Consider the following 19,725-nt stretch of genomic DNA (forward strand, 5'->3'; position numbering starts at 1 on the left):
TTTCGATTGTGTGGATCATGACAAGCTATGGACAACATTACAAAGTATGAGTATTCCAGAACACTTAATTGTACTCATGAGGAATCTGTTTCTGGGCCAAGAAGCAGTTGTTGGAACAGAGCATGGGAACACTTATTGTTTTAAAATTAAGAAAGGTATGCAACAGGGTTGTTTTCTTTCACCATACTATTCAGTTTGTATGCTGAACAAATAATCCAAGAAGCTGCATTCTATGAAGAAAAACGTCTCTCCTCTACTTCTGATTTATGTCTTCAATATGCTGTTGTCTTCAGCTCCTCTCCTATCATCCTTTTGCTTAACTGACATCTTTTAGGTCTAGTTTCAGTTTTAAGAAATTAGAAATTTTAAGAAACACTTAGGAACAAGGCAGCTGTAGACACAGGGAGGAGATGGTTTGTGTGACATGGGAATGATGTTGCTAAGTGCCACTGAGTGGATTCCTACTCAGAGCGACCCTGTATAGGGATAGCGGGGAGTGGTGAATGAGTTTCAACCACCAACCTTGTGGTTCAAACAGATCTCGTGGTCCAGTGCATTATCTCTGTAGTGCTATACCATGATTCCCATAGGAGTGATGAAAGCTATATAAATAGAAAATGAATTGTCGTCAAGTGCTGTCCAGTCGCTTCCGGGACTCAACAACTCTTTATAGGGTTTCCGAAGAGATAGTGAGTTTGTGATTCAAACCAACCTTTCAGTTCAGTGCTTAACCTTCTACTCCACACCAGGATTCCTTTTTTATTGTTTTTAGATACTGTTTTTTCGAATTGAATGAAGGTTTGCAGAGAATATCATCAGTTTTGCATTCGTTAATTCATAGTTTGCTTCATTACCTGGTTGAAATCCCTTTCCTGCATCTCCCTCTCTCACTTTAACTATTGTGTTTATCCCTGTGTCTTCTGTTAGCTTCATCTTTATTCTTCTAGCCTCCCTTTAATTGTATATTGCCTGCCTGTTGTCACACTCATTAACATGTGTTTACCCTTCAGCCCTTGAATAATTCCCCCATATTATGGATAGTTTTATCAAGAAAACCTTGTTTTAACTTTTACATTAGTGTGGTACCATGTTTGACCTTTTGTTATTGACTAATTTCATTCAGCATAATGTCCTCCAGGTTTAACCAGGTTGAGGTGTTTCACAGATTAATCATTATTCTTAAACATTTTGTAGTATATTACATTGTATTTTTGTACTCATAGCTTGATTAAAGATCGGTCTGTTGATGGACATTTAGGCTATCTACATCTTTTTGATATGTCTCTGATAGCATATTGAAAGATTTTGTTTTCTTATCCATTCTACTCTCTTTGTCTCTATGTAATTATTAATATACATGACTTGGTGCTGCTGGCTTCTTTTTTCTACGTACTTTTTTATTCTGAGTTCATTTTGTTTGTGTGTTTTGTTTTCATTTCATTTCTGTTGTGTTAATGTTTATAAAATAAGTATGATTAAAAATATTTTTAATGTGTAGGTGTATTGTTTTTCTTTGCAGTTACCCTGTAATTTATTAATATTTGTTCCCTGTTTTAAAGGAGCTCTGGTAGCGTAGTGGTTACAAATTGGGCTGTGAACCTTCAGGTCAGCAGTTCGAAACTACCAGCTGTTCCTCGGGAGAAAGATGAGGCGTTCTGCTCCCGTAAAGATTTACAGCCTTGGAAACCCTGTACCACAGGGTCGCTGTGGGTCGATTCCGACTCCATGGCACATAACCACCACAACCACTTTAAAGCAGTCTGTTTTATCTTGAAATGTACCCGAATTCCTTGCCATTGGACACTTCTGTATCTATATTATTCCCTTTTTCTGCTTTTTAGTTGATTTCACTATTCGTTGATATCTCTGGTTCCCAATTTTCAGTCTTGTAGGTTTGTTTTAAATACTTTATATCTGGAGGTATACATACCGTGGTATGGCTCTATGGGGTTAAGCACTGGTCTGCAAGGTCGGTTTGAACCACAAGGACAGCTGCTCAAACTCACCAGATGCTCCTTGGAAACCTTATACAGCATTGCTATGAGCTGGTACTTAACAACAACAATAACATATCTGGATTGAGCTGTTATGAATGATAATCTCAGGTTGTTGTCTGCTGTTGTTGGTTCTCAGTGCAAAGAACACTTTTTAGCATTGTTTGTAAAGTTGGTCTGGTCATTACAAATTTCTTTAATCTTTATTTATCAGTAATTGCTCTAATTTTGCCCTTTTATTTGAGGCACAGCTTTGCTGGGTATTTGATTGGAGGTTGGAAGTTTTTTCCTTCAGTTTTATGTGTGTCATCCCATTGCCTTCTTGCCTACATGGTTTCTGTTGAGAAATCCGAGCTTAGTCTTCTTGGTTCTCCTTTTTGGATAACTTCGTTTTTCTGGAACTGCCCTCTGGGTTGTTTCCTTTTCTGACTTTGGAAAGTTTCATTATATGATATGTCCTGATGATTTTCCTTCGGGATTTATACTGTTTGGGGTTTGTTCAGCTTCTTAATATATACTCTTTTTAAATTTTACTTTGTAAACACAAATGACATTTGGTTATGCTGGTTCCATGCACTTGCATCCACGCTGTTCCCAAATCAGGCATTTTGTTATTCATCCTTTTATCTACTGTCTGGCTCAATAATTATTTATTGACTGCCTTTATGAGTATACTTTTGATAAATTGTTCTGTGTATATTTTGCATGTAAAATTTTCTTGGAGGAAGGTAATTTTAGATACTGCGTTAAATGTGCTTCCTCCTTTTCTACCTGTGTAGCACCCCTCGCCCCGTCATTGTTGAGCCGATGGAGCAGTTTGATGATGAAGATGGCTTACCAGAAAAGCTCATGCAGAAAACTCAGCAATATCATAAGTAAGATTTTATTCATCAAGGTGTTTCAAATGCATACTATCAAGAGTAGCAACCCATTTGTTAACCAAGTATTGTTGGATTATAGGATATTAAGTTTGGTAATGTTAATATATTCTGGTTACTAGAGTGACCTCCTTTACATAGAATGCTAATTTTTGTTTTTTTATATGGATAAAATGCTAAATAAAGCGCTAATTTCCTTTTAAAAGTCTTAGTAATTTGTAGGATTAGGTAATTAGGAGGAGATTGTCAATAAAGTTTATGCCCATAGAAATGATGGAATCTGCATATAATGGAAGTATTTTGTTATGCATATAAGGCATTTCTGATGCAAAAAGTGATGTTTTTGGGTGAGGGTTTCTAGTTAACCCTAGTAATTTGGCACAGAATAAATATTCTTAAGAGATAAAAGGAAATCTATTTTTGCAGCATTGCATATTCTTTCACTAATCGTTGTTTTTACATAGCATGATGATATGAATATTTATATAAATTATTTGTGTGAATAATTTATTTTAAATAAGAATAGCATATATTTTCAGTGCTGTGTTCAGGTTGGAATGCCTTTGGATCAGGTATCTTTCGAGGTATTGATTGCAGTTTTGAGAACTTCTGTGCCTCCCTCCATGGTGCTTATATCTCTGGTGATGAAGATGCATTTACAAATGAACCAAAAGAGTTTGAAACATAAATTAATTAGTGACAAATACTATTAAAAACAGGGTATAAGACCTTAGATCATATGGTATGAATATTAATATTTTCTCCAGTCAGATTATACCAATTTACATTCATTGATGATATACATATGAAAGCAATTATTTTTGTTCAACTCCATAAAAAATTGGTTTTATTATTTTAAGATTTGATAGTTTATGTTCAAAATGGTATTTTTTTTGCAGGTTATTTTAGTGCAGTGGAGTGTTTTTCTACGTAGTTGATTTACACCACAAATGAGTATGTGCCCAGTCCTATCAGTATGTCATTGTACAAAAAAACAAAAAATTAATGGTGATGTGAGTGTGCTGGGGAGGCCAACAATAAAATAAGTGCAACAGATAATGAAGAAAAATGAGATGGGAAAGGGAGTTCTGGGAGCAGGGGAGTGGCTTGGTGATTAGGAATGTCTCCTAGATACTAGAAGCGAGAATAAGGTAGAAAACAGTGTCAGCAAGAAGTAACTATAAAGGCCCTGAGACATATTTTAGGAACAGTGAAAAGGACAGTTTAGTTAGCTGTGACAGAATGAGGGACAAGGTTCAAGGTAGAATGCTTTGAGGGGATTGCCGATTGTTGAGCTTTTTGTATAGTTCATTGAGGTTTATGTTTGTGTTTTTTATGTGTGTGTGTGAGAAAGGAAGAAGCACAGGTTTAATCCTTTTTAACTATCATTCTAGTTGCTTTTAAATTTTGTTGTGATAAATCATAGCGTAAACTTTTAATCCTGGCTACTCTGGTAGCGTAGTGGTTACGAATCGGGCTGCGAACCTTAAGGTCAGCGGTTCGAAACTACCAGCCGCTCCGCCGGAGAAAGATGAGGCTTTCTACTCCCGTAAAGATTTACACCCTCGGAAGCCCTGTACAGGGTCGCTATGGGTCGGAACCGACTCGACGGCACTTAACAACAACAACAACAACTGTCTTATTAAGGTATTATAGAGTATGCTGTAAAGGAGGAAAAAGTGGAATTGGGGAGAGAAATTTGGAGCCTACTGGTGTGGCGCTGTGGTAGAAAGCACTGGACCACAATATTGGTTTGAACCATAATGTTAGTGGTTCAAATTTACCAGCCCTTTTTTGGAATTCCTGTATCGGGTCACTAGGAGTCAGATTCTACTCAGTGGCATTTAGTAGCAACAACAGCAACTGATAGGAATAGTCACAGTTGAGGCTGGGAGAAATGGTCAAATTTTAGATCAGTCTGTTGACTTTGCTGATAATAAAGGGCTATGAGACAGATTAATGGAATGACTATATAATTTTAAAGTATATAAGAAGCTCTGGTAGCGTAGTGGTTATGAATTGGGCTGCGAACCTTAAGGTCAGCAGCTCGAAACTCACAGCTGTTCCGCTGGAGAAAGATGAGGCATTCTGCTCCCGTAAAGATTTACAGCCTCGGAAATCCTGTACAGGGTCGCTATGAGTCGGAACCGACTTCACGGCACATAACAACAACAAAAACATATAATCTTTAGGCTAAGCACCTGGATGTATGGAAATGACACAGATAAAGGTGGGAAATTCCTTAGGAGGAGCAGATCTTTGGGAAGAAGATCAGGAACTCAGTTTTAGGCATGTTAAGCTTGAGGTGACTATTTGTGTTCCAAATGTACAAGTGAAATAGATAGTTGGATTTGAATCTGAAATTCAGAGACACTATCAGGACTCATGCTAAATCTAGAGGGTTGAAAGATCTGGAGGAACCTGCATGACGAAGGGACAGTGCTTAGTAGGGGAACAGCCAAGGGAGAATTACTAAAAACAGGTGAAGACAGCATTGTAGATAAAAAGGATCAGAAAGAATCAATTGTAAGTCATAGAGACATTTTAATTTCTATTGAGTTGAGTTGATTCCGACTCATAGTGACCCTGTACAGGGTTTCCAAGGAGCAGCTGGTGAGCTTGAGCCACTGACCTTGCAGTTCAAACGACTTGGCATTTGGGCGTATTAACCAACAGTGCCACAGCAGTACTCTTTAATTTCTATTACAGTGTCGTTTTTCAAAGACTTAATTTTCTATCTCCTTGACTTTTTTTTTTTTTTTGCATATCTTAGTATGACAAATTTGAAATACCTCATTTTTGGATTCGGAAGTTAGCTAGAATTGCACGGATGCTACAAGAAGTGGACTTTAAAGATACTTGGTTATGTAATGATTTAATTATCTCAGAAACCTTTTAAAACCTAGGTGTTGTTGTTAAGTACCATTGAGTTGATTCCGACCCATAGAGACCCTGTACAGGGTTTCCAAGGAGCACCTGGTGAGCTTGAATCACCGACCTTGCAGTTCAAAGACTTGGCAATCAGACACATTAATCCATAGCAACACACCAGGACACATTAAGATCTAGTTGTCTTCCAATATTACTAGTAAAGAATTAAGCTCTGAGAACCAAACTTTAAGTTCAGTTTTAATTAAAAAATCACTATTGGCCCATTGGTGTTTCCTTTGGAAGACAATGAACTTTTTGTATTTATGATTATTGTGGATGTCTGACATAGGACCTGCTGCCTGATAGTTCATGTTGAGAAATTAGTGGATGGTACATCTCTCTACTCTGTAAAAAGAGGAAATCCAATTCCAAGTCATTAACTTTAGAGTCAACAGAAGGAAACATTGCCTATCCAATACCATCCTCATAATTGTGTTTGAGCCTTAATGTTGCAGCCATTGTGTCAGTCAGTCTTGCTGAGAATCTTGCTTTTTTCACTGGCCCTTACATTTTGCCAAGCATTAATAGTGGCTAATTTTGATTTTCTTGCTAAAATCAATTATAGATTTCTGAAGTTGTTGCTGTTTCCTTCTCCTCTCTGTGATAGCTTCCTTTTTATGTCCCAAATTTACCCCACACATGGCCATTCTCTGGACCTCAAAATAAAAGTTAAAATAGTAAAGTGTGTTTGTAGTGATGGGGAGCTACGTAGGGTAGTTTTGTGTTGTTTTCTTAGTAGTAGCTACATTAGGCAATAATTATTGAAGGCTTTGTTTTTATTTGAGGTATATTTTTAGGCCATTATTCTATGGTCTAGTCAATTAATACGGCACATGACATTAAATATAATATCTGGCTTCTTTTATTATTTGACACTGTAGGTTAAGTACTGGACCATTAACCACAAAGTTGGTGGTTCAAACCCACCAACCACTCCTTTGATATGCTATATACAGGGTTGCTGTGAACCAACTCCAAGGCGCTTAACAGCAACAAGTAACTTTTAGGGAAAGAAAATCTATTTCGAAACATACTTTGGAGACTAAACTGTGTAAATTATTTCAGTGGAAATCAGACTGGCTTTATTAGAAATGATAATTAGAGGAGTACACATTATAGCATAAGATTGCTTAGTTAGATAGGAATCCTGGTTTTATTCTTACTAATTTGGCATCCTTGGGTAGTTCTTCAACTCATCTGTGTAATATTTACCTCATGGTTTTTCTGTAATTCATGTAAAAAACCTGCCTGTTTCAGCACCTTGATTAAAGTGCTCAACATATGATAGTTGATTTTACTGTTTGTTGTTGTTGTTTTTGTTTTAAACATACATTTCTGTATGTTTTTAAATGTAAATTTAGGGAAAGAGAGCAGCCTCCACGCTTTGCTCAGCCTGGAACATTTGAATTTGAGTACGCATCTCGATGGAAGGCTCTTGACGAAATGGAAAAGCAGCAGCGTGAGCAGGTTGATAGAAACATCAGAGAAGCCAAAGAGAAACTAGAGGCAGAAATGGAAGCAGCTAGGCATGAACACCAATTAATGCTAATGAGGCAAGGTAAAAATGGTTTTTGTTTAAATGTCTCTCTCTCTCTCTCTCTCTCTCTCTCTCTGTCTTACTCTCTCGCTCTCGTTTTCTCTAGCTTAGTTCGTATTTTTGTTCCGTTGATATGTACTAATATTTTACTTGCCATTTAGGAACTGAGAGACAAACCTGGGTTTCAACATATTAGAAATAGTCTTTTTTCTCTTGAATAATTTTTAAAAATCCCTAAATGTGCTTATTATTAAAAATCCATTTACCTACACGAGTTAATTGGAGGCAAATTTAATACCCTTTCTCCCCCTAATAAAAAGACAAAAATCTGTTACCATTGAGTGGATTCCAATGCATGTGGATTGAAGGATGTTAAATTTTATCAGTGGAGTCCTGGTGTAGCACTATAGAATAAGCATTGGAGTGCTAACTACATGATTTTGGTGACAAAATGGAGAAGCACAGTGCTTTATTTTCGGTAGGTACTTAATCGCATAAAGTCAGACACCGAAGTTTTGTTTGGAGGAAAGAAGAGTTAGGACAATGCTAACTATTTAAAAGTTTAATTACATTCCACAAAATTCCAGATGGATTCTTTGGTAGAGATAGAAAAGATTTATGTGTGTAGGTAGATTGGGGATTCAAGAAAAGCAAATTATTAATTGACAATTATTTAAATACTGAGTCATAATGATGATTTAATCTGTAATTTTAGTTTTCCTGTCACTAATATTGTCACTATAATAATTTTGTATTTATTATTATTTTTTTAGCATTGTGCTTTAGCTGAAAGTTTACACAGCAAACTAGTTTCCTGATTTGCAGCAGATTATGTAGTTTCCTGTTCAACAGTTCATTAAGTAAAATATTCCATGACATGGGTGGCTGTCCCTGCAGTGTTTTAGAACTCTCACCATTTCCACTCTTTCTTCATTTCCATTCCTCCAGTTTCACGGATCCTCCTTTACTTGTCATCTTTGCTTTTGGGCAAATGTTGCCAGTTTGAGCTTACTTAGTTGATTGTGCTAAGGAGCATATTCCTTATGGATTTCAGTTAATAATGACATCTACTCTTTGGTTAAAAGTTGACCTCTAGGAATGGCGTCAGTTTGATTGTCTTAGGATGTTAGTTTTGGGAGTTCATATTGTCTACCATTCCTATAAGTTTGGTTTTTTTATTATGATTTTGTATTTTCTTCTATATCCTGCTCAGTTGTGGTCGTTAGTGGTAACAGGCACTGTCTACTTCTTTTGGTCTTTGGTTGAAAGATGCTGTGGTAATTATAGGTCAATAGTGTTTTCAAGTTCTTTACTGAATCTATGGTTTCTTCACTCTCCTTTGTTCCAGAGAGTAAGAGACCAATAGAGGATTGCTCGTAATAAATACTACTTACCATATTGGGATGTGAAACATTATCTGTAGAAACTATGTTATGACAATTGACCTAGGTGGTTCTTAGCCTTCAAGTGTAATAACCCAGAGGTGTTTGGATATGTCTTAAGTTTCTGTAACTGTATCTCCTATATGAATATATGAAGGGTTTCAGAAAGTTTGTGGAAAAGTGGGATGAAAAGATAAATAGAAGTTTTCTGTGAACTTTTTTTTTTTTTTTTGAAGCTCCCTTAATATATTCTGCACATACAAAAGTATATACAAATGCCCCAACTAAACCTATATGTGATACACGTGCTAGTACTCTTCATACACCCTTCCTTACCATATTGCATACATATCTACAGACATAACTACTGTTAACATTTTTGGTTGTAGTTACTGTTGTAGAATTGAATATGCTATACTTGTCACCATTTCAGGATTCCCCTTGTTATTGTAGAGGAATTTGTCATTTTGCTGAATATTTCTATTCATTTCCAGTAACTTTCTTTTAGAATCTCTGGGATTTTCTATGTATAGGATCATCATATCATATGAATATAGGGATAGTTTTACTTCTTTACCAATTTGAATGCTATTTATTTCCCTTTCTTGCTTGAGGTCCTGTGTTTGGTGCTACAGGATGAACACTGGATTGCTAACCCCAAGGTCAATGGTTAAACTCTCAAGCTGCTATGACCCGGAACAGACTCACTTAATAACAACAACAATAGACTTCCAGGAAAATATTGAGTAGGAGCAATAATGGGCAGCCTTGTCAGCTTCTTGTTCTCAAGGGAAATGCTTTTCAGTCTCTACCTTGAGAATAATGTGAGCTACTCTTTTTCTTCCTCTCTCTCTTTCTCTTTCATGCTCCCCTCGCCTCCCCTTTCCTTCCTTCCTTTTGTGTATATGCCTGCCTTTAAGTATGTTAAATTACTCTTACATTTCTGTTTTGCTGAATTTTTACTAGAAAATGGTGTTGAATTTTATCAAATGTCTTTTCTGCATCAATTGTGGTTTGTTTCCATTGTTTTGATTATATAGTGAATTGCATTTATTGACTTTAGAAAGTTGAACCTATGTTGAACCACCTTTGCAATCTTTGGTGTTAATCCCATTTGATATATTTGTATTATTACTTTCCAAAAAAACTTTTTATTGTATATTTAACACAGGCTTACAGAGAAGATCATCTGTTTTGCTGTGTGTGTGTGTTTTTAATGTGCAATTATGGAATTTAATGTACAATCATGGCTAGAGTGTTAAGAATTTTTCTTTCTGTGTGCTGTTGTTTCTTAACATATATTACTTTTGGGCGTATATACTTCTGAAAGTCATGTTTTTATCTCTTTTAACCCTACCTCAGAGGAGATCTTCTAGCATAGTGATTATGAGTTGGGCTTAAGTAGTTAAAAACTACCAGCAGCTTCGTGGGAGAAAGATGAGGCTTCCTGCTCCCATAAAGATTTACAGCATTGGTAATCCATGGAACACCACTACCACCAGCCATACCTCGAAATATTCTGCATTCTGATTTACACCCTTTCACAATGAGTTTGGCATCCTCAAGTGCCTCAAGTAGTTTTCTTTTTAAATGATTCCTGAGTTTTGCGAACTAAAAGAAGTCCAAAGTGGCAAGATGTAGGGTGGGTAGAATTTGATTTCTCAATTAAATTATCTTGGGACAGCCCTTCGTGCCCTCTGTGCATGAGCAGGTACATTGTCATAATGAAAAAAAAGTTCTGTGACACAACATTGACTAGCATCTTTCTCAGTTGTCTGAAAACTTCTTTCTTATAAGCCCCCATGATGGTCCTGTGCCTGTTGAGAAAATTTATCAAGATTATCCATTTGGAAGTCTAAAAAAATGGTGTTTTAACTTACTGAAGGTAACCTCTTTACCTTTAATTTTTGAGAACATTGGTTTTTACTCCATTGTTTCATTGCAGTGATTACAGTCTCCTCTGTGCATCATCATTCAACAGTATTTGCTTCTATTGTGTCTGTTTTTTGTTTTTTTTTTTGACAAGGAGGGGATGTAGAAAGAAACACTCAGGAATATATAATCATTTATACAACGAAAGGGCCCATTCTGGAAGCCTGTCTCCTGTCTGCTGGCACTCAATCTTTCTCTTTCATTGAGTCTAGAGTCCTTAGCAACTCTCTCTCTCTCTCTCCATGTCCTCATCTCACTCCATCTCTGGATAGGGTCCCGCATTCCGTTTGAGCTTTTCTCCTTTGATGGTCCTAGGGGTCCTCTGTTTTACAGAGAAGATCATCAGGACTGGAAGATTAACTACTCCCTGTAAAGTTAAAACTTTAACCTTTACAATTGTGACAGTCTCAATTAGTCATGACACCAATTACTCACTATTAAATCGCAAGACTCCAATCCCTATCTCCTTTTACCAGAGCAGTCTAGACAAGATGAAAACTATTCAGTTGGGGACTCTACGTTCCCCCCAACACACTTAAACTAAACTCCCTCTTGAAAACTTGTCAGTCAGTCACTTTGTGCCTTTATCATCCCTCATTTTAGGTAGCAAGTGTCTTAAGTTTCCTGTCCCTGTCTACCCTGTATACAGAGGGGATAGGATTTTTACTTGATGTGAAGACTCCTTCCCTCTCAGTTGGTATTTTGAGCTACCACATCCGTAAGTATAGGTCAAGTTCATCAAATTGTAGCAGTTTGCACTTATTTCCTCTTTTTTTGTTATGTTACTTTATTTTCCTGTAGTCAAGTTCTGATCATCAAGCCATAGAGACTATGTCAAATGGGTACTATCTACATACAAGTTTGGGCGTTCTTGTGCGTCTCCCCTCACTTTATATCAGCTGGATGCCTCACTCTCAGCTCTAGCCCTCCGTGGCCTATGTCCTTGTCCATGGGCTCAGAAATCTCCTGGTCTCACTATACTTTGGACCAACCAACCCTTTGTCTTCTCTCATCTACATTTCAGTGGCTGAACTCAGCCTATTTCTTCATTGCTGCCTTTCCCCCTCTTCCACTCACCAGTAGACCAACATGCCTGCTTGCTCATGTGTTCCCTTTGAGCTTCAGCCTTCAAGGTGGGTTTGCCCTGAAGGAACTTGATTGCTTGCCTTGATGGCTCTCAGGTGAATAACTTGCTGTTTTTGTAGTAGCTAATCTTACTGCCATTTTGTTTTGGATTTTTCCTGCTGATTTTTCTTTAAGATATGTCTTTTGTTGCTATATCTGTTCCCGGCTGGTCTGCTTGTCCTTTCTAGTGGGAATGTCCCACTTTTTGTATTTGTGTGTGGTGTTAAGGTGTTTCTTTGTTTCTGTTAATTTTGTATGCTAAGTCATAAAGAGTTCAGTTGCTTTTACTTTTCTAATATTTGAGTCTTTTTGCATTTTATATTCTTAATTTTGATGAGGAAATGTAATATTTTCCATTGTAATTACCCTGAAGTTTTCTCTTGTTGTTGGTAAGTACTTTCAAATGCTTACCAACTATTCAAACCCCATATGTTGCACAAGTTGCTGCTGGTGGGTTTGAACCACCAACCTTGTGGTTGGTTACCAGTCCAGTGATTATCCAGTACCACACCAGAACTCAAAAGTGTACAGTTGTTGTTAAAGGCCTTTGAGTCAGTTCTAACTTGCATGTAATTTGTATATGGTTTCAGAGTAGCAGCTAGTGGGTTTGAACTGCTGATCTTTCAGTTGGTTCAAACTTACCTTGTGGTCCAGTGCCTCATTATCTTGCAGCACCACGAGTCTGTTGTTGTTTTTTTATTCCTTTAACTTTTTGTGAATTGAGTGAAGGTTTACAGAGTAACTTTATATTCAACAGATCATATACCTTGCTTAATTACACGGTTGCAATCTCCTCCATGAATCAACAGTTAGTTAACAGCTTTTACCTTGGTTCGCGTTTAACTATTACATTTCTCCCTGTGTTTCCTGTTCATCTTTCCTCTGCTAACCTCCACATTAACCTGTAGCGTCACACCAGGACTCCAGCTTTATAAGGAACTAATCAGACAATTGTATTGGGGTGGTTTGTATGTTACTGTGATAATGGAAGCTATATCATAAGTACTTTAAATACCAGTAGGGTCATCCTCGGTGGTCAGGTTTCAGCTGAGCTTTCAGGGGAAGAGAGTTTAAGAAGAAGGAGAGACGTAGTACTTCTGAACATTTAGTCACTGAAAACCTTATGAATAATAGTGGAACACTGTCAGCACCAGAATATTTGTCAGATTTTATGCCGGAAAATCTCAGGTTAGAACGTACTCAAAATATGACTATGAAAGAGCAACCGCCTCAAAGTAGAGTTGACTGTGATGATTGGAGTAAAGCTTTTGAGACCTTCATTTGCTGATGGAGCTAGATGAAAATGATGAGAAACTGCTGTAAATATCCATTAATACTAATAAAATGGGAAGTACAAAGTATGAATCTAGGAAAATTGGCATTTGTCAAAAATGAAATGGAATGCATAAAACATCAATATCCTAGGCATTAGTGAGCTGAAATGCATATAGTATTGGCCATTTTGAATCTGGCGATCACATGATGTACTATGTGCAGAATGACAAATTGAATAGGAATGGCAGCGCATTTATCATCAATAAGAACACATATATATATGTGAAAAATGAACATTATTAAGATCTGTCTTTGAAGTACAAGACAGGCTGTGATAGGTTAATATCCATACCCTTTAAGGAAGACCAGTTAATACCACTATTACTTAAATGTATATACAAACCACTAAAGTCAGTGATGATAAGATTAAAGAATTCTGCCAAATTCTTCAGTCTGAAATTGATCAAATATGCAATCTAGATTTAGTGATAATTACTGGTGATTGAACGCAAAGGTTGGAAAATATGGCCTTGGTGATTGAAACGATGCTAGAAAGCACTATATAGGATATTGCAAGTGTAATTACTGCTTCATAGCAAATACCTTCTTTAAAATACATAAAAGACGACTCTATACTTGGACATCAGCAGATGGAATACACAGAAATTAAATTGACTATATCAGTGGAAAGATACTGTGGATAAACTTCATATCAGCAGCCAAGACAAGGCTTAGGGGCAGACTGTTGAACAGTCCATCAGTTGCACATACGCAAGTTCAGGTTGAAGCTGACAGAAATTAAAACAAGTTCATGAGAACCAAAATAATACTTTGAACATATCTTCCTTGCATTTGGAGGTCATCTGAAGAACACATTTGATGCTTTAGATACTGAAGACTGAAGACCAGAAGATTTGTGGGGTAACATCAAGAATGTGGTACAGGAAGAAAGAAGAAGGTCAGTAAGAAGACAAGAAGGAAGGAAAAGAATAAAATGGATGTCAGAAGAGACTCTGAAACTTTCTCTCCATCATAGAGATGCTGAAGAAATGAGGAGGCAAAAGAGCTGAATAGAAAATTTCAAAGTGTAGCTTGAGAAGACAAAGCCAACTGTAACAAAACGTGTGAAGACTTCTAGTTAGAAAATTTAAAGAGAAGAAGAGCATGCCCAGCATTTGTCAAGCTGAGGAAACGGATGGAAAAATTCAAGCCTAGATTTACTGTACTGAAGGATTCTGTTGGTAAAATATGAATGATGCAGAAAGCATCAAAAGATGTAGGGGGAATACAGTCACTGTGTACTAGAAGGAAATAGTTTATATATACTTTTTTTCTCTTTTCACCTAGTGCATAGATAGGACTTCACATTACTTTCCTTATTCTATATTCATTGATTGAGTTTCTTTTCAGTTATTAAATCTATGCTGCAATAAACGTTAATGTAGTAGTTACCATTCAGGCTGCTAACCTCGAGGTCCACAGCTCCAAACTGCCGGCTGTTCCTCGGAAGAAAGAGTAGGCTTTCTGCTCCTGTAAAGATTTACAGCCTAGGAAACCCTATACTCTGGGTCGCTATGAGTCGGAAATGACTCCACAGCACAGAACACTACCATAACCATGGGCAAAATTTTGAAAGATGCAAAAAGCATCAAAAGAAGATGGAAGGAATACATAGTGCCACTGTACCAAAAAGGAATGGTTGATGTACAGTTTTTTCAAGAAGTAGCATAAGATCAAGAGTCAGTGATCCTGAGGGAAAAGTCTAAGGTGCATTGATGGATTGATGGTATTGGCAAAGAATAATTCACTGGGAATTGGTGGAATAGAAATTGAAATCTTTCAACACATTAATGCAGCAAATGGAGGCACTCAGTTATCTGTGTCAAGGAATTTGTAAGGCAACTAACTGGCCTATTGATTGGAAAAGATCTGTATTTGTACCCATTTCATAGAGAGGTGACCCAAGGGAATATGGAAATCATGGGACAATATCATTATTACTTTATGCAAGTAAAATATTGCTAGATAATTAATAAAAACAGCTGTAACCATACATTGACAGAGAACTTTCACAGGTTCAAGCTGGATTCAGAAGAGGACATGAAATGAAGGACGTTAGTGCTGGTGTCAGATGGATCTTGGCTGAAAGCAGAGAATACAAAACATGTTTTTTGTACTTTATTGGTTACTTGATGGCTTTTGATTGTGTGAATCATGACAAGCTTTGGAGAACATTTTGGACAATTAGTATTATGGAACACTTAATTGTACTCATCAAGAATCTGTATATAGACTAAGAGGCAGTTCTAACTGAACAAGGGAACATTGCATGGTTTTACAGTTAAAAAAGGTGTGTGACGGGTTGTATTCTTTTACTATACTAAATCTCTATTCTGAGCACATAATCCAAGAGGCTAGATTATATGAAGAAAACCGTGACATCAGGATTGGAGGAAGACTCATTGAAAACCTGTGATAATCAGATGATAACACCTTTGCTTGCTGAAAGTGAAGAGGACTTAAAATACTTACTGATGAACATCAGAGACCACAGCCTTCAATATTGGTTGCATCTCCATGTAAAGAAGACAAAAATCCTCCAATCTGGACTAATAAACAACATCCTTAGTAGTACAGAATAGATTAAAGTTGTGAAAGACTTAATTTTGCTCAGATTAGCCATTAACACTCATGGAAGAGACAATCAAGAAATCCAATGACATGTTTCCCTAGGCAAATCTGCTGAAGACATCTTTAAAGTGTTCAAGAGGAAAGACATCAGTTTGAGGAATAACGAATGTGTGCCCAACCTAAGCTATGATATTTTCAGTAATCTCATATGCATGTGAAACTTGGACAATGATTATGGAAGATTGTGGAAGAATTGATGCATTTGAGTCATGGTGTTGGAGGAGAATATTAAAAATACCGAGGATTTTGGTGCTGTGGGTTAATGCGCTGGACTGCAAAGTTGGTTTGAACCACAAGGTTGGTGATTCCAGCTCACCAGCCGCTCCTTGGAAATCTTATACAAAGTCGCTGTGCATCAAAACTGACTCAACAGCACGTAACCACACCAGATTAGTAAAAAAGCAGAAGTAAGCCGTGTTTGTCATGCTTGTTGGATAATCTGCCCATATCCCTGTATGCAGTTCACATATCAGCAGGAAGCTCCTAGAACCTCTTGTGTTCCACCAACCCTTGCAGTGCGTGCGTGGACAAGCTCTGAAGTCCTTGGAGAGGGACACTTCCCATGTTTGGGTCCAGGAGAGGTCTGGGGGCTATGCTCGGGGAGGTCTGCCTCTGGCTTTTCATGACTGCCCCCCACTGACTCATCCCTCCCAGGAGGCAGGCCTACCACTTCATTAAGTCTAATAAGCTTGGGCAGCGTCTCCGACTCCACTGTTTTCTCTAACAGCTCCATCTGGAACTCAATTAATTCTCTCCCATTTCCTCCGCAGCCTGGCCCCTCAGCCACACACCCACAGGTGGGTGACCTGAGATGGGTGTCTGTAGGAATGCCTCGGATTTGAGAGTAGAGGCTCTGTCTCCCAGCCTCACCACCCTGCCTCTCCACAAATGTGGACTGACGAGGTCCTTAATGATGTGGACAGTATTCTGAGGACTTCCTGGGTTAGTGAGAAAGGAGAATTCCAGAAAGGAAACCCCTTCAGCAGTACCCAGAGAGTTCATCTTAGGGAAACAGCTCTTATCCCCCGTGTCTGTCCCTCGCCCTACTTTCTCCATCCTCACTGGGCCACCAGCCTAGTGGTTACGAATAGGCCTGCGAACCGCATGGTTAGCAGTTTGAAACTACCAGCTGCTCCGCGGGAGAAAGATGAGGTTTCTGTTCCCGTAAAGATTTACAGCCTCAGAAAATCCTGTTCAGGGTCGGTATGGGTCGGAACCGACTAAACCACACTTAACAGCAACCTACCTTGGGCACGTGATGCGTACTTAACTCAGGAGAACGGGACCACGAGTTCTCAAGCGAAACAAGAGAGTGCTTTAAATTTAAATATTGTCATTAAAAACACTGAAATTCCATTTTAAGAAATAATTCTAGAGGTTAGGAGGAGGGTGCTTGCTGTAGGATAAGCACTGTACTACTAACCACAAAATGGGTAGTTAAAACCCACCAACCACTCTTTGGAAACCCTATACAGGGTCACTATGAATTGGAACTCATTTAATGGCACTTAACAACAACAAGGGGGAGGGCATGGGAGAGTTATTGCTCAGTGAGTATGGAGTTTCTGTTTGGGGTGATGAAAAAGTTGTGGAAATAGAAAAGTGATGATGATTGTATAATAACTGTGAATAATTAATAATATCACAGTATTGTGAATGTAATAAATTGTACAATTTAAAATTGCAAATTAAAAAACAAAATACATCGAGGATTGCCAAAAGAGCAAACAAATCTGTTTTGGAAGACTACAACCAGGATATTTGTTGGAGGCAAGAATGTCCAGACTTCATCTCTTATACTTTGGGCATATTATCAGTACAGACCAGTCCCTGGAGAAGGATATCATATTTGGTTCAGTAGAGGGTCAAAGAATAAGAGGAAGAACCCCAGAGAGATGAGTTTGAACCCCTGATATTGCAGTTCAAATGACTTTACAGTTACATTGCCATTAACCCACAGGTCCTCACCAGGACTCATGCATACACACATGTACTTGTTATTTTTAACAATTTCCTTGTCTATTTGTTGGTTTTTTTTTAAAAAAACTTCCCTGCCATTTGTAAGTTCTGTGTCTGCACTACTCCTTCCTTTTGCTTTGTGTTGTTGTTCATTGCCATGGAGTCTGTTCTGACTTTTAGTTATCCTATATAAGGTTTCTGAGGAGCACCTGGTGAATTTGAACTGCTGACCTTGGGGTTCAGACTGGCCTTGAGGTGGAGTGCTTACATTGTGCCACATCAGGGCTCTGGTTTGCTGTACTTTAAATACTTTTACATATGGACTCCTGGTGTGTCTGCAGTTCAAATTGGTCATCTGCTTTTGGAAACCATATACAAGATTGCATTTAACAACAGCAGTAATATCTGATCTGTTTTTTGGGTGGTGTTGTCATATATATTAATCTCAGGTTTTTGGTATTTAGTCCAGAAGTCTCCTGTTAGTATTTTTTGTAAAGTTGGTGTGGTTATTGCTATCTTTTTTTAATGTTTTATTGTGAATTATGTGATAGTTTACATGGGACAACATTAGTTTTACATTCATCCTATCGTATATCGTTTCATTGCTATGGTTACAATCCCCTCCATGCATCATCAACCAACCAAAGGGTATACACTACAAGCCTGCCCCCCCGTCGTCAACACACAGCCCCTCTCCCTCTTTGTGTCTGAAGTCCCCAGCTGCTCCATCTCTCTACGTCATCTTCTCTGCTTCCATCTCAGAAATGACCACTTCTCTGGGTAGGGGTCCGGCTCTCTACTCTTCTCCCTTGATGGTCCCAGGGACCTCCGCTCCTCACTCCCCTCCTTGCTGCAAAACGTCCACCTTTACATTTCCAACCCTTACTATCAGTCCTGATAATAATTATTCAATATTGTATCACAAGAGCCCTATCTGCATCTCCTTTCATTAGCCCTGACTAGGCAGAATGGCAACGGCTCCTACTCGGTGGAGAGTCTACCTCTTTCCATGCCCTCTGGATGTAGGGTCCCTCTTGAAAGCTTTAAGCCAGTCACTTCTCGCCTCTGTAGGGCCCTTCTCCCCCCCCCCCATTCTGGGTAGCCAATGTCCAAGTGGCCCATCTCTGTCCTCTGTGCAGAGGAGGTGGGAATGATCTTCACTGTGAAGATTTGTTCCCTCTTTTAAACTACTGATGAACTTGTATGTCAGGTTCATCAAATTGTATCAGATTATTCTTTTTACCCTCTTCTTTCTTCTGTTTGAGCTCTGGTCAGCTAGCCATTGAAACCAGGTGCGTATTATCTGCAATTGTGGATGTGCCTTTTCTTATCAGCTGGGTGCTTCACTCTTCACTCTAGTCCTCTGTGGCTATGTCGCTGACTCTGGGTCCTAGAGCCTCTGGACTTGGCACCCTGTTAGCTAAACAGGTCTCTATCTGGGTTTGCAGGAGTCTATTTGTGCACTGTAGGGCTTAGCTTGCTGCTTCATTGCTGTTTTCCCCTCACTTCCCTTTATCAGAGCATGTTTTCCCATTAAGCCTTAGTCTTAGAAGAGTCTTAGCCCTGAGGGGGACCCAATCACTTGCCTTGATGTCTCCTGGGCGAGCCACTTATTTGGTCTTATAGTAATCATTCAGCCTGTCTATATGGTTTTGTATTTTTCCTGTTAGTCTTGTTTTTAACCTGTAAAATGGGGACATTAATATTTAACCTTTAGTGTTATGATGCCTCACAGAAACATTTGTAATGCATATAAAATGGTTACTATTCTTTGTGTTGTGTGAACTCTTTAAGCGATTTATTAATAAATATTACATTGAAATAATTATGTTCATTTTATAAATTTCAGATGATGAGATAAAGGAAAAATTAAAAACAACTAATTTTTCGATGCCTCTTAATCTTGGTGGGAGGAGAAAACTTCATCTTTCTCCTGCGGAGTGGCTTGAACCTCAAACCTTGTAGGAGTCACCATGCTCCCCCTTTAAAATATTATGGACAAGGATTTATACTTGTTAGGA

The 19,725-nt window shown here is 38.1% G+C and overlaps 1 protein-coding gene across 1 annotated transcript in view; it reads left to right on the top strand.

Annotated features, from left to right (window-relative positions):
• The window catches only part of PSPC1 (paraspeckle component 1), an 82,037-nt gene that overhangs the window by 24,996 nt on the left and 37,316 nt on the right, over positions 1–19,725 (top strand). The window contains exons 3-4 of the mRNA XM_006831972.1: positions 2,774–2,869; positions 7,165–7,361. Coding sequence (XP_006832035.1) covers positions 2,774–2,869; positions 7,165–7,361 — 293 coding nt within the window. The remainder of the gene's footprint in view (positions 1–2,773; positions 2,870–7,164; positions 7,362–19,725) is intronic.

The sequence above is a fragment of the Chrysochloris asiatica genome, unplaced genomic scaffold (assembly GCF_000296735.1).
Source record: "Chrysochloris asiatica unplaced genomic scaffold, ChrAsi1.0 scaffold00005, whole genome shotgun sequence".
Taxonomy (NCBI): domain Eukaryota; kingdom Metazoa; phylum Chordata; class Mammalia; order Afrosoricida; family Chrysochloridae; genus Chrysochloris; species Chrysochloris asiatica.